This window comes from Myxine glutinosa, unplaced genomic scaffold (assembly GCF_964187855.1).
Source record: "Myxine glutinosa unplaced genomic scaffold, kmMyxGlut1.1 SCAFFOLD_1692, whole genome shotgun sequence".
Taxonomy (NCBI): domain Eukaryota; kingdom Metazoa; phylum Chordata; class Myxini; order Myxiniformes; family Myxinidae; genus Myxine; species Myxine glutinosa.
The window spans coordinates 13,174-28,298 of record NW_027617787.1 but is presented as its reverse complement, the minus strand read 5'-3'; the positions used below and the strand labels follow the sequence as shown (position 1 = coordinate 28,298).

The following is a 15,125-nucleotide window of genomic DNA, read 5'->3' as shown; positions in this document are numbered from 1 at the left end:
TGACCAGGTGGACAAGAGATTACCATGTCCGTGCACATTCTTGGCATCCATTTACGAAATCGTTACCAGTCTTTAATCAATGAGTTACCAGTGCCAATCAATAAGTTACACTGAGTTACACTTCCACACCACCTGCAAACTCTTTATTTGGTTAGCGAGCACATCATCACGATTTGAGCACCGACCTTGTACATATTCCATCACCTCCTCCTGTATTTCTCTCTTAGTTTCTGTCCGTCTCTTCTTAATTTCACTCACCCCCTCTTCCACCTCCTTTAACTTCTGCTTCACCTCTTTTATTTCCCGGTGCGTCTCCTCAATTTCGTCCTCTAAGGCTACTTTGACCGTCTCTATGTGCGTCCTCACCTGCCGGTCCTTCGTCTCCATTACCTCTGTCACCTCGTCCAACCTCGTTGTCAGTCCCTCACGTACCATCTGACATTGCCTCTGTGTCGCTATTAAGTCATTTTTAATGTCGTTTTGTGTCGCTTTTAACCCTCCTAGTACCGCAGTGTTCCTTTGAACCTGCTCCACTAACTCCGTCTGTCCCACCGTCAGCTGTTCCACCTCCTCCGTCAGGTCCTCTATGCCCCCTTGTAACCTTGCCGTATTATTCCTCACCTCTTTCTCCATACGCTTTTCACCTCGCTTTACCTCCTCGCGTACCCCCGAGACCTCCTCACTTACACCTCGTCGTATCTCCTCTTTCATCTCCTCCATCTCTTTTGTAGATGCCACTCTCATCTGTCCTAATTCATCCCTCTGAGCATCCAATTTGGCTTCTACCCCGATTTTCACCTCCTCTATCTGCTCTTCCATTTGTTTAATTTCTCGGGCGGACTGCTTCCCTATTTCCCGCAATTTGTTTTCCATCTTATTTTCTAACCCCTCTAACCCATTTTTCACCCCCTCTATCTGATTCTTCTGGGCAGCCATTCTATTTTCCACCCCCGTTAACCCATGTTTCACCCCTTCTATCCCATTGTCTAACCCCTCAAATTTCTTGTCTAACCGTTCACCGGTACCCCTTGCTTCATCCCTCATTGCCCCTAATTGCTCACTCTGAGCCCTCGCTCCGTCCCTCATTGCCCCCATTTGGCCCTCTAATCGCTCACCCTGAGCATCCATCCGGTTCCCCATTTGTCCCATTTGGCCCTCCAATCGCTCACTATTCTTGTCCATAAGGGCCTTCATTTGTATCATAAAAAGGTTCAAATCCACCGGTGGCGCTGCTACGGTCGCGGGCGCGGTCCACGCAGCCATATGCGAGGCGCCATTTTGCGCGCCCGTAACCTCGTGCGTGAGAGCGCCATTTTGCACGCCTGAAACCTCCTCAACCACCTCCTCATTGCTCACCTCCTCATACATTTCCCCGAGGTCCTGGGTCGATTCTACCCCGTCTATCTCTCCCACCGACATCCCGTCGCCTTGACCAGCCATGGCGCGATTTCAAAATTTCGGGTTTTTCTTTCACAAAACAAATTTCGTCCGCTCCAAATTTTGACCACATTTTTTCGAGATGTTTTTAAAATTTGGTTCGGGCCCCAAATCTCACTCCCAGACACCAATTGTTACGGTCCGCGGTTAAGGATGTTGGTTTGCCGAGCGGATGGCACCGCGACCTAACAGTTTCCCCGATTCACCCGAACGTTGGCCGTATCGCACCACAGATATTTAATAGGGAAAAGACAAAAGCGACACGGATGTGAAGAAGAAGGAGGAGACGAAAAGGTTGACAAATACTACTAAATTTATTTACTATTTACAGGCTCAAAATAACCAAGGAGAAGGAAAGATAAGAAAATAATAGACAGAAGATATTAGAGACACAGTGAAAATTCCTTATACAAGCTTAACGTATTCCCTGGACAGAACAAACAAAGACGGACTCACACGGGGAATTGCAGAGTGGATTGGCTGGAAGGAGGTGTGTGGCTGGAGGGGGAGGAAGGCACGGAGCTGGATGGAGCTTGATCCCGCACGGGACGTCGGGCTGGACCTCGACGGCCACTGATGCCACCGATCCTGTCGTGTGCGCGGGATCACGGGTCGGAGCTGCTTGGTGGAGCCGACGCGCTGGTGGGGGGTCTGGCGTGACGGGTTCTCTCCTCTCTCTTTCTTGGTCCAACCACTCTTTCTCTCTCTCTTGGCCCAATCACTCCTCACCACCGACAACTCAACGCAACCAACGCAACCACTCAACGCAACCACTGACCACCACTGACGACCAACTAACGACCAACTCCAGCTCTGACCAAAACCACACAACTCAGCTCTTCGCAACTTCTTGCGCGCGCGCCTTTATAGCGCCTCCGGCGATTAAGCCGCCGGCTTTTTGGACACGCCCATCGGTGTGCTCACCTCGGCCCTGGTTGGTCGCGTGACCCTCTGGCTCCGCCCTCGATGACGACGGGCGGGCACGCCTTTCTTCCCCGACCCGAGCACATGTACAATGGTGGTTTTGGGGCGAAAACAACCCACAGCTGTAACAAACTGGCAAACTGCCCAGTGCAGTTGGCAATGGAGACTTGGAGGGGATGTAGCTGGAAATTGAGGCTTGGCAATGGAAGTTTTGGGAGTGGGAATGGGGAATGAAAGGAATCTATCTATTTCACTTGGTGCAATGGAGTGTCATTTTAATGGAAGACAAAGCCTTAACCTAATACACAGAATAAGGAAATAAACTACTGAACAAGGGTATTATAGTGTTCTTCAATGTATGCTTTATGGAATTAACTACCGGGACGCCCTTTGACCTTTATACACACTGGAGCAAGGAGGGCTCAGACTAAACAATAATTCATAACAATTTACAATACAATACAACACAATCAAAAAAACACAATCCTCATTTCCGCAACAATATATTGTTGCAGTTTTTAGAACCTTCACTTTATCAAATTTAGTATTAAAATCCCTTATAAATATCCCCTGTGTACATTTCCCCTTAATTGGCTGTTAATTGAAATGATCAAACCTTAGCTAGTCCATGCACAAGCACGTAGCCAATCATAGGACCTCTCCATAGTTATATCGTTATTCTGTGTTTCAGATAAGGCTGTGTGTCCAATAGTCGATCTTACGTTGCACCAAATCAAATAAGATAGATCCCCCTTTCGATTGCCCCAAAGCCTACATTGCTAGCAGCATGCGCCTACATTTCCAGCAGCATTCGCCTCCATTGCGCACGTGGTCAGCTCGAAGAAGAAGGGCATTGCCCACCCATCGTCATCAGAAGGTGGAGCCAGAAAGCCCTTGCCGACCAACCAAGAATCAGCGGGTTTGGCTTGCGAGGGCGTGGAGCGAAAGATCGAGCAGGTTCATGAAGGTTCCAGGGCATAGCTATATAACCCATTACGGGAAGCCCCCACTGAGAGACGAGAGAAGGACGAATTGCGAGTTCTGTCGAGGTCGAGGTTGAGGTCGAGGTCGAGTGGAGCGAGCAGGGGCGAGCGGCAGAAAGAGGGCCACGGAGATTGCCCGGCCGAGAATTGCGTATGCAACATACCAACTTTCCCCTGCTATATAATTGTCCGGTCGTGTCCAACGACACGCGGAGCTGTTTGCCGGGTTTTCGCCTCGACCCCAAAGCATGGATCGGAGCGTGCGCTTGGAGCGCCTCGACGCCTACCATCTGCCTGGACCATTCTCTGCCTTCCCATACCATCCCTGCCATTCCATCCTTTTGTGTACGTGAGTTTGTTCTGTTCGTGTTGTCTGGGTATAAGTTAAGCTTGTTTAAGGAATTGCTCTGTGTCCTTCTGCTCCTTCCATTTCCTGTATATTACTTTTATTTCTTCTCTTCTTCCATTGGTGTTGTATAGTAGTAATAAATCCCTGTTATTTCTTACCTTTGGCTTCTTCTTTCTTGTCCGATCGCTTTAGTGATTTCCCCATTGAGTTCCTGTGGTGCGATTTCGGCCAACGCTTATGAATCGGGTTAGTCTTTGCTAACGGCTCGGATTCCGGACTGCTAAACCACTCGGCAAAATACCATCTTGTCCGGGATTCGAGCGGAGTTACCCCCCTGCCTTGTGGAGGGATTGGCGGAGGTGTACGGGAATCCCTTGACCAATCACCTCGGCCAATCCCACCCCACAGGGGAGTGGGGTAGCTTCAGGATCGGAGATGGCCAGTGCAAAATACAAGGGGGGATTAACCTCCCCCCCCCCTCTGGTCAGGGGAGCGCCGTCCCCGTTTCCGTAACAATTGGTGTCGGGGAGTGGGATTTGAGGCCCGAACCAAAATTTTATATCTGAAAAAAAAAAAAAAAAGGTCGAAATTACGAGCGGCCGAAATTTCGTGTAATATTACAAATTAAATCACACCATGGATGATCAAGGTGATCGGATGCCGGCAGGGGAGTTAGAAGGAGAGGGTTTAGGGTCAACCCAGGATCCCAGGGAGGAGGTGGGAGTAACGCGGGAGGAAGGCAATACACATTGGGTAGCGGAGGTTTCAGGCGCACAGGATGGCGGCCTCGCGCACGTATCAGATCATTGAGGAGCGTAGCCCAGGTCCTACGTGAAATCCTGTGTGTGTTTTAGGCACTTGGGCCTGAGCTTATCTGCTAACATTGGTGACCACCATACACCACCACAGATCTGTGCTAGCTCTAGCCTGCCTAATATCCTCACCCTTATCCTCATCTAGGATGAGGATGAGGATGAGGATCTATCTAATCCTCATCCACATTCATCCTCATCCATCTACCTCATCCATCTTATGTCATGCATGCTCTCATCCTTTCAATGAGATGATGTAACATGTCATAATATCATTCATGTTCTCATCTCACATGTTATAATGTCATGCATGTTCTGATCCTTTCAATGACCTGATGTAACATGTTATAATATCATGCATGTTCTGATCTCACATGTTATAATATCATGCATGTTCTGATCTCACATGTTATAATGTCATGCACTGTCTGATCCTTTCATTTTCAATGATCTGATCGAACATGTTATAATATCATGCACCATCTGATCCTTTCAATGAACTGATCTAACATGTTATACTGTCATGCACGGTCCGATCCCTTCAATGAACTGATGTAACATGTTATATCATGCATTTTCTGATCTCACATTTTATAATGTCATGCATGTTCTGATCCTTTCAATGACCTGATCTAACATATTATATTGTCATGCACTGTCTGATCCTTTCAATGACCTGCTCTAACATGTTATAATATCATGCATGTTCTGATCACACATATTATAATATGCATGGTCTGATCCTTTCAATGACCTGATCTAACATATTATATTGTCATGCACTGTCTGATCCTTTCAATGACCTGATCTAACATGTTATAATATCATGCATTTTCTGATATAACATGCACGTTCTGATCCTTTCAATGACCTAATCCAACATGTTATAATATCATGCATGTGCTGATCAGACATATTATAATATGCATGGTCTGATCCTTTCAATGACCTAATCTAACATGTTATAATATCATGCATGTTCTGATCAGACATATTATAATATGCACGGTTGATTCTTTCAATGACCTAATCTAACCTGTTATAATATCATGCATGTTCTGATCAGACATATTATAATATGCACGGTCTGATCCTTTCAATGACCGAATCTAACCTGTTATAATATCATGCATGTTCTGATCAGACATATTATAATATGCATGGTCTGATCCTTTACATTACCTAATCTAACATGTTATAATATCATGCATGTTCTGATCAGACATATTATAATATGCATGGTCTGATCCTTTCAATGACCTAATCTGATATGTTATATCCTTGACCTTCCGTTTCCGGTCCGGTATGAAGAGGATGCAGGCGTCACATGCTCGCCGCTTCTTCGACCGGGCCACTGTCAGTTGCTTTCTTTTTTGGTGGTCGTGCGGATTTTTTTGCCATTGAGTCTGCCCTCTGCATAGCCCCGGCTCTGCTCCCTGCTTCGCCTGCCCGGCTCCTTCGCCTGCTCGCTGTTTCCTTGGGCGCGCTCTCGTGGGTTGTGACCATCGCAGCGGTTTGGTGGCGGTTTCCCGCCGTGATCTAGATTTGTAGCGGTGGCGGTCGATTGCCGCTGCATTTGCCGCTTTGCCGTGATCAACCTTGGCCTCGTGATCGTCTCTTTGCTCCTGCCTGCCCTCTGTTTGGTCCCGGCTCTGCTCCTGGCTTCACCTACCTGGCTCCTTCGTTTCCTCGGGCCCGCTCTCGTGGGTTGGGACCATTGTTTCACCTCCTCAACCTTGGCCTCGTCTCGTCTCTCCGCTCCTGCCTGGCATGGCTCTGCGATACTCCGCCGCAAGGCTCCTTCTGCTCAATACCCGCTCCACCCCATCATGCATCTCTGCCATCAAATCAAATGGACTCCTCCGATGACCCAGGTACATTCACCGTGGCTCCGGTCGTAAGTTTGTTTATTTGCAATCAGGTCACTCCATCCCCGTCCTCTGGTCGGCTCAGTGCACTCTCACTCTTCGTCCCAGCGCACCTGGTCACAGCAACGCACACGATCGCACCTCCTACCTACGAACCCTGGCTAAATCACCTGAATTCATCCCTGCTGTTCAAAACAACATCAAGCTCACCCTGTTCAACACCCGGTCCCTCAACAACAAATGCCTCATCCTGAACGAATACATCCTGGATAACAAACTGGACTTTCTCTGTCTCACCGAAACCTGGCAACAACCTCTGGACTACTACACACTCAACCTCACCACACCCAATGGATATTCCTACGTCAATAAACCACGCTCGGAGGGCCGAGGTGGTGGAATTGCCGTTATCCACCGTCAAGACATCAAGACCAACCTCATCTCCATCTCATCTGCTCCATCATTTGAACACCTGGCTTTTAAACTCTCTGGTCGCACGCAGTCAGTCATGGCTGTCGTCTACCGCCCTCTCAAACCACACCCATCATTCCTGTCTGACTTCTCCTACTTTCTGACCAAGCTATGTTCCCTCTCCCCCTCAATCCTCCTCCTTGGTGATTTCAATATCCACATGGACTCCACTGACTCCACAATAACCACTGACTTCACTGATTTACTCACCTGCTTTAACCTCACTCAACATGTCGACTTTCCTACCCATATCCGTGGTCACATTTTGGACCTTGTCTGCTCCACTGGATTAAATTTGCACCATCACTCTGGCTCCGACCTCACCCTCTCTGACCACTTAGCCATCACTCTGACCATCAACATCCCCGCCCCAACACCAAGGCATTATCGCACTATCAACTTCCATAAGCTAAACGCTCTTTCACCTACCTCATTCTCATCCACCCTCTCTGAAAAAATGTCCACTTCTCCCTTCATTGACCTCCACACCCCTTCCGACCTCACTGACTACTACAACCACACTCTCTCCTCCTGCCTTGACCAGCTTGCACCTGTAAAAACCAAAACAGTTTCTTTCACCCATTCTGCTCCCTGGTTTACCCCTGAACTCCGCCTGATGAAAACTGGTGCTCGCCAACTTGAAAGACTCAGCAATAAAACGGGTCTCCCAGTTCACTCCCAAGCCTACAAGGACCACCTACAACACTACAAAGATGCCCTCTCCCGTGCCTGCTCCGCCTACTACTCTCAAATTATCCACTCTGGCTCCGGAAACCCAAAAGCACTCTTCTCGACAATAAACAAACTCCTCCGCCCCCTGAACACCACCACCCAGTCATTCACAGTAGACAACTGCATCTCCTTCCTCTCTTTCTTCCAACGCAAAATTGACAACATCTACAACAGCTTGACCACCGCCGCACCCGCTCCCCCTCCAACCACCTGCCCCCCCTTGTCCTGCCATCCCCTGTCTCGGTTCTCCCCAATCTCCCCTACTGACCTCTCTGAACTCCTCATAGGAATGAAAACTGCCACCTGCACTCTTGACCCCATCCCCTCCAGCTTTGTCAAGGCCTCCCTCCCTGCTCTCTCTCCACTTATCATTGCAACAATAAAATCCTCCCTGTCTACAGGCATCGTCCCACCTTCCCTCAAAATTGCTGCTGTTACCCCCATTCTAAAAAAACCTGGTCTAAACCCTGACACCCTAAACAACTTCAGACCCATCTCCAACCTACCCTTTCTGACAAAAGTTTTGGAACGTGCTGTAGCCACTCAACTCAAACATCATCTCTCTGCCAATAACCTGTATGAAACATTCCAGTCCGGATTCCGCTCCAACCACAGTACTGAAACTGCTCTCCTCAAAATCACCAACGACCTTCTCCTCTCCTCTGACGCTGGCAACCTCAACATTCTCGTCCTCCTCGACCTCAGCGCTGCCTTTGACACCATCGATCACACCATCCTCCTCACCCGACTTGAATCCACCTTTAACGTTACCGGCACTGCCCTCTCTTGGATTAAATCATACCTCTCTGACAGACGCCAGTTCATCTCCATCAATAACTGCAAATCCCCCACTGCTCCCCTCCCCCAAGGTGTCCCCCAAGGTTCAGTTATTGGCCCCCTCCTCTTCATCCTTTACCTGTCCCCCCTCGGTCACTTAATCCGCCGTCCTGGTCTCCAATTCCACTGCTTCGCCGATGACATCCAGCTTTTCATCTCCACCAAGTCCGTCTCCACCGACACCCACTCTATCCTGACAAACTGCATCACTGAAATAAAATCCTGGCTTCAAATCAACTTCCTCAAGCTTAACTGTGATAAATCTGAAATAATCATCATTGGCCCAAAAACGCTCACAAAATCCACCCATAACTTTGCCCTCAACATCGACGGTATCCCAGTATCCACCTCCCCTCACATCCGGAATCTTGGTGTCATCTTTGACCAAACCCTTTCCTTCAACAAATACACTAAACAGATCACAAAGTCAGCCTTCTTTCACCTGAAAAACATTGCCCGTCTCCGCTCATCCCTCTCCTCCGTGGCTGCAGAAACCCTCATCCACGCCTTCATCACCTCACGTCTGGACTACTGCAGTAGCCTCCTCTATGGTTCACCCGCAAAAATCACCAATAAACTCCAATACATTCAGAACTCCGCTGCCCGTCTACTCACCCATTCCCGGACCCGTGACCACATCACCCCCGTCCTTTACAAGCTTCACTGGCTCCCCATCCCCCAGAGAATCCAGTACAAAATCCTCCTCTTGACATACAAAGCCCTCCATAACCTGGCCCCATCCTACCTGGCTGACCTCCTCTCCAGACACACTCCCACCCGCAACCTCCGCTCTGCTGGTACCAACCTCCTGACCCCCTCCATCCGGACCAAATTCAGATCCTGGGGGGACAGGGCCTTCTCCATCGCTGCTCCCACCCTCTGGAACTCACTACCTCACACCATCAGAGACTCCTCCTCACTCACCACATTCAAAACATCACTAAAGTCCCACCTGTTCAACACTGCATTCAACATTCAACCCACAGCATTTAACCCCTGACTATCCCTTCTCCTTCTCCCTCCTTTTGCTTTAAATATTTCCCTATTGATTCTTGTCTTTTTGCAATTGTTGTTTTCATGTATTGTTATGCATTATGTTTTCCACTCTGTCAAAGCGCCTTTGGGCTTCTGGAAAAGCGCTATACAAAATAAATGAATTATTATTATTATTATTACTAGGGCATGCCCGTACGTGGGTGCCCGTTCCTTGCCAAAAAAAAAAAAAAACGCTACCCGTACGCTCTACCCCGCCCGTACGCCCGTAAACAAAAAAAACAACGCTCTTCGCTTCCGCCCTTCGCTCTGACTGAATTGGGAGAAATAATGCGCATAAGAAATCGAGAAATTATTATTTTCTCCGGAAGAAATCGAATTACGAACCGTAATGGCGCACGCGCTCGGCTCGGCTCGCTCTCACATCGGCCACGCCTACGCAACAACGCGTTCTGTGATTGGCTGCCGGAAGTGCAGTCTTCACTGTCCGGAAGGTCGCATATCGCAGTTACGATGAATCGCAAATTAGTTTTAATTAGTTTTAAAACATAGTTGAACGCCAACATAGTTTGCCAACGTGAAATAAATGAATACGCTCTCAAATGTGCCGTCCGAGGCAGAGTCTGTTTGCCACGTTCGGCACACGTGATAGCTCGCTGCTCTCTGATTGGTTGAATCGTTTTTTGGACATAGCTCGGTAACTACTTCTCCGATTAATATGAAACCTTGAAAAGGCACATCCTCGGGTCCCCAGCAATATACCTGGCAAGTTTAAAGTATATCGGACCCGTGGTTGTCGAGAAACAGCGGTCACAGACATACAGACATACAAACATACAAACATACAAACATACAAACATACAAACATACACACAGAGATTACTGGAATTATAGATAGATTATAATATTTTTGCGGTTTTGTAATAAAGGTTCATTTCCCCTTATAGTTAGTTACACTACAACATGTAGCCTCGCTTAAGTTCAGTTATTCATTCGTAAATGTAAGCGTAGTCCTTTCCTGTGTTTGTTTTGCGTTGAGTAGGTCAGTGAAAATTAGGTGTCCTTATGGCGCTTTGGTTTGGTATTGGCGCTGAAGTACCACGCGGCAGGCCTGAACAAGTCGACCGAGGCCGAAGGAAGGCGGGGCAGGAGGAGTAGGAGTGACCGGTAAGCACGAGCCGCCAATCAGAGCTTGAGTGAGTGACTTACCACTGCGGCAAAAGGCGGGGTTTGGAACATTCGAGTCGGGCTGGGGCGGGGCTGTATAACCCCGCGCCCCGTGCCCCCCACCTCAGTTTGGAGTGCTCATTTATGAGATGAGTTCACAGGTGAGATGGGAGTTGAGTTATGAGATGAGTTCGGAGCGCTCAGTTATGAGATCAGAGTTCAGATCAGAATACGTGAGATCGGAGACGAGTGCAGTTGGAGTTCGGAGTTGAGAACGCGCGTGAGATTGCGTCGTATTGAGTCATATCGTATGAACTGAATAACCCCATTGTACACGAACTTGCCCTGCTCCCCACGCTCTGCGCAGTATTAATCGCGTACTGTAAAAAGCGACCCGCGCCGGGCCACAGACGCGCAATTTTCCCTCCTGCCTGCCCTCTCCGGGATATGGGCTGTGACTGCCAGAGGGCCACGTCGGGTGAGCTGTTCCTGGAGCGACCAAAGCAGGCGCGTTCGGCACGCGAACATCCTTCCTCCATCTCCCCGTGTGTGTAAGTGGGCCCATTGTCTGGGTATAAGTATAAGACTGATTAAGTTCTGCCCTGTGTCCCTTTCCTTCTACCAATCCATGTGAATCGTGTAAATAAATGTGTTCTTCCTTATGATTCGACCGTTTTTGTCTTTTCCATCATTGGTTTCGCATGGTATGAATTAGATCGCTCTAATCGGGTTCTATAGAAAGGTAACAGCACGATTCATGCGGTATGCAATCCGCTCGGGCTTACTCAATCACGCGTGGTTCGTGCGAGACTCCATCCCCGCTGCCGCTGCGGCATGGGTACTCAAGGTACGTGTGAAAGTGTCCCGAAACCCTTTTCCACGTCTGCCCGGAAGTGGCGACTCGGTCTCGCGGTTTCGAAGACCCAGAGGGAAAAAGGGGCTTAATCTCCCCTTTGTAACGGGAACGGGCTTCGAAGATCCGCAACAATATCATGCATGTTCTGATCAGACATATTATAATATGCACGGTCTGATCCCTTAAATTACCTAATCTGATATGTTATAATATTGTTGCGGATATGAGGATTGTATTTTTTTTATTGTGTGCTTTATTATTATTATTGCTTTATTCTGCGCCTTCCTGCCTCCAGTCTGTTGTAAAAAGGTCAAAGGGCGTCCCGGTAGTTAATTCCATAAAGCATACATTGAAGGACACTATAATATCCCTGTTCAGTAGTTTATTTCCTTATTCTGTGTATTAGATTAAGGCTTTGTCGTCCATTAAAATGACACTCCATTGCACCAAGTGAAAAAGATAGATTCCCTTCATCCTTCATTCCCATTCCCAAAACCTCCATTTCCCCTTTCGTCATGGCCAAGCCAGTTTGTTACAGCTGCGGGTTGTTTTCGCCCCAAAGCCGCCATTGAACATGTGCTCGGGTTGGGGAAGAAAGGCGTGCCGCCCCGTTGTCATCAAGGGTGGAGCCAGAGGGTCGCGGGACCAACCATGGCCGAGGTGAGCACACCGATGGGCGTGTCCTGAAGGCCGGCGGCTTAATCGCCGGAGGCGCTATAAAAGCGCGCGCGCAAGAAGTGAGAAAAGCTGCGTAGAGAGGTCCATGACAAGAGAGGTCCATGACAAAGAGAGGTCCATGACAAAGAGAGGTCCATGACAAAGAGAGGTCCATGACAAGAGTGGCGGTTGCATCCACAGCAGCTTGAGCCACCGAAACTGCAGCCACAGCAGCTTGGGGCCTGGACGGCAGTTTGGAGCAGGGCCGCGAAGGAACGGCGGCTGCCCAACGCGCCGATCGTGCTGCAGGACCCGTTGGACCTCCCTCTCCCTCCAGCCATCCACCTGCCATTCCTATCATCATTCCCCGTGTAAGTGTGTTCGTAGTCTGTCTTTTGTCTTGTCCCTGGGAATAAGTTAAGCCTGTTAGATAAGCTAGTATTTTCACTGTCTCTCTAAAAGCTTCTGTAAATTATTTTCTTATCTTTCCCTCTCCTTGGTTATTTTGACCCTGTAAATAGTAAATAAATTTAGTAGTATTTTCAACATTTTTTTCGTCCTCTTCTTCCTTTTCTTCACATCCGTCGTTTTTGTCTTTTCCATATTGAATAGCTGTGGCGCGATCCAGCCAACGTTCGGGAAGGGTTAATCGGGGTAACTGTTAGGTCGCGGTGCCATCCGTTCGGCAAACCAACATCCTTAACTGCGGACCGTAACAATATCATGCATGTTCTGATCAGACATATTATAATATGCATGGTCTGATCCTTTCAATGACCTAATCTAACATGTTATAATATCATGCATGTTCTGATCAGACATATTATAATATGCATGGTCTGATCCTTTCAATGACCTAATCTAACATGTTATAATATCATGCATGTTCTGATCAGACATATTATAATATGCACGGTCTGATCCTTTCAATGATCTGATCTAACATGTTGTATTGTCATGCACAGTCTGGATGACCTAATCTAACATAAGTAATCGTAATAATAATTGGCAATAATAATAACGATAATAACATTACTCCCCATGCTGCCCCCGTACATGAGCGGGTGTATTCTTAACAATAAATACTAGTCGCGGGGAAGTGAAATTCGCTGCATGTGATGTGCAACGTGTGCAGAGTGAAACGAGTGTTCATTTACGTCCGTAGGATATCTAATAAATAAAAATGATACAAGCACACATGACGCTAGGCCGAGGCTTCAGACTTTGGCATGCTCACGATGCTGTATCGTGGAATAAACTTTTCCACCTCGTCATTTTTGACGGGCTTTGATACTAGTTCTCTGATGAATCAATAATAAATTACAAAGTAGCAGCTAGTGCCATGAGAATTTTTAAATATAATAATCAAAGATTAACTTTTGGAATGCTTAGTCATGCGTGTTGCTTTTTTTCTGATTGAGATATTGTCAAAGTCACTTACAGCATAATCGCTGATCTTGAAATAGCACAGTGTTTTTCATTTGGGCACCGAGTTACAAAGTGTTCACTTGCTTTCATGTGCTTTAGGGTTTCCACCACAATTGGCATGTCGCTGACCATGGAAATTCCATACCACTGTCCAGTATACTATAAAGACAACATACTTCGATCGTTAGTACAACATAGCATCGCACTCATAGTCGGTGCATGGTAATTTAATATAAACGAAAGAGGACAAATATACTCACACCAGCAACTGAAACAGGAATTATAAATACCTTCTCTATGTCCAGGGGTACAACATGAGATGCAATGACCGCCCCTGTACATGCGAGGGAAAGCACAATAATTGCCACCACCTGCATGGTCAATCCTGGAGAAGTTTTTCAGGGGAAATGAAATAGGTTTTACCATTTTTTCTTTATGTACAAGACAAGTGTGGGTGTTCGGTGGCATCCATAGGTCGATTTCTGCATTGGGGAGGAGAAAAGAATCGAGGAGTTGAAAGGCAAAATAAATAAATAAATACTTCTAATACATTTGCTTTTTGAAAAGGATGTAAAACTGATTGTTCTGTGAACTTCCCACAAAATAAAAAATATATTACTGTCTTTCATTTCAGTAAACTTGTGTATAATTCCTCCCCTGACTCAGCGTTTTTACCCCATACGTGCAAAGCGAAAAGTGGGATTGAGCAATTGCTTCAATTTGTCTCTGTCTGCAAATGTCAGTTTATGATCGACGAACTACTTAGTTTTAATTGAATGTTATATTTTTTAACATCAATCAGAACATGAATCGGAACACGAGCCTGCAGTTTAGCAGTACTTTGGCTCTGAGTTTGATAAAATGCACGGAATCTCTTCCCGAACGCACATGCACCTGTCTGGCATTCAAACAAAATTGAAAAACACTCCCAACAAGAAGTTACTGTTTTCAAGGATGTTCTACAGGACGCAAACAACAAGCATGAATAACTAATGTAACATGTTCAATAAGGTGGTGTAAAAGCCACTGCATCACAGCGGTGGTAATCTTCAGAAAAAAGCTTTTTTCTACAACTTCCAAAAATCTTAATTTTACTATTTTTTAATTATATACTTGAACACTGTAGAAGACAAATCGCCTTTGCAGCACTTATGTCAAACCTTCCTTTTGGCAAGGCTTGGACAAAATATTACGCCATTTTACGTCATCTCGCCAAATAAAATTTGCCGCTTGCCGACCATGCTCATGTCGTTTTTTCTCAAGACTGCACGGGGTTAAGGTGTTCTATGAGCTCTCTAGTTGTTCTTGTAAAAAATAATATTTCGGGATACCTGCCAAATGATTCCAAATGATAAATGATTAAATGAGTGAGTCAAGGCATTACTCTATCTGTTCAGTTATGGATGAGATGCTAATGGAGCAAACATTGAACAGGCTCTCTGGTTTTCTCTTGAATGCAGAAAATGCTATGATATTCACATCAGATCCCATAAAAACGCAGAAGGCATTTAGCAATGGCATTGACTGGTGTAAAGGTCATGTCGATGTGGTTTGTTTGCCCAATAGTGAATCATTATTGGCAACTTTGACCCTTCAAATACGCTAATCCCT

General features: G+C 46.8%; 1 protein-coding gene and 1 long non-coding RNA gene across 2 annotated transcripts in view; both read right to left on the bottom strand.

Moving 5' to 3' along the window:
• LOC144889201 (uncharacterized) overlaps nt 1-14,860 on the bottom strand; it is a 28,243-nt gene extending 13,383 nt beyond the window's left edge. The window contains exons 1-3 of the long non-coding RNA XR_013621643.1: nt 14,846-14,860; nt 13,805-13,996; nt 13,528-13,673 (exon numbers count right to left, since the gene is read on the bottom strand). This is a non-coding gene — a long non-coding RNA (uncharacterized LOC144889201). The remainder of the gene's footprint in view (nt 1-13,527; nt 13,674-13,804; nt 13,997-14,845) is intronic.
• On the bottom strand, nt 4-8,400 carry LOC144889200 (uncharacterized). The gene is made up of 2 exons (XM_078769212.1): nt 6,846-8,400; nt 4-6,177 (listed from the first exon to the last, which is right to left on the bottom strand). The coding sequence occupies exon 2, from the start codon at nt 1,438-1,440 to the stop codon at nt 106-108; it is 1,335 nt and encodes a 444-aa protein (XP_078625338.1). The 5' UTR covers nt 1,441-6,177; nt 6,846-8,400; the 3' UTR covers nt 4-105.
• Nucleotides 14,861-15,125: the final 265 nt, after the last annotated feature.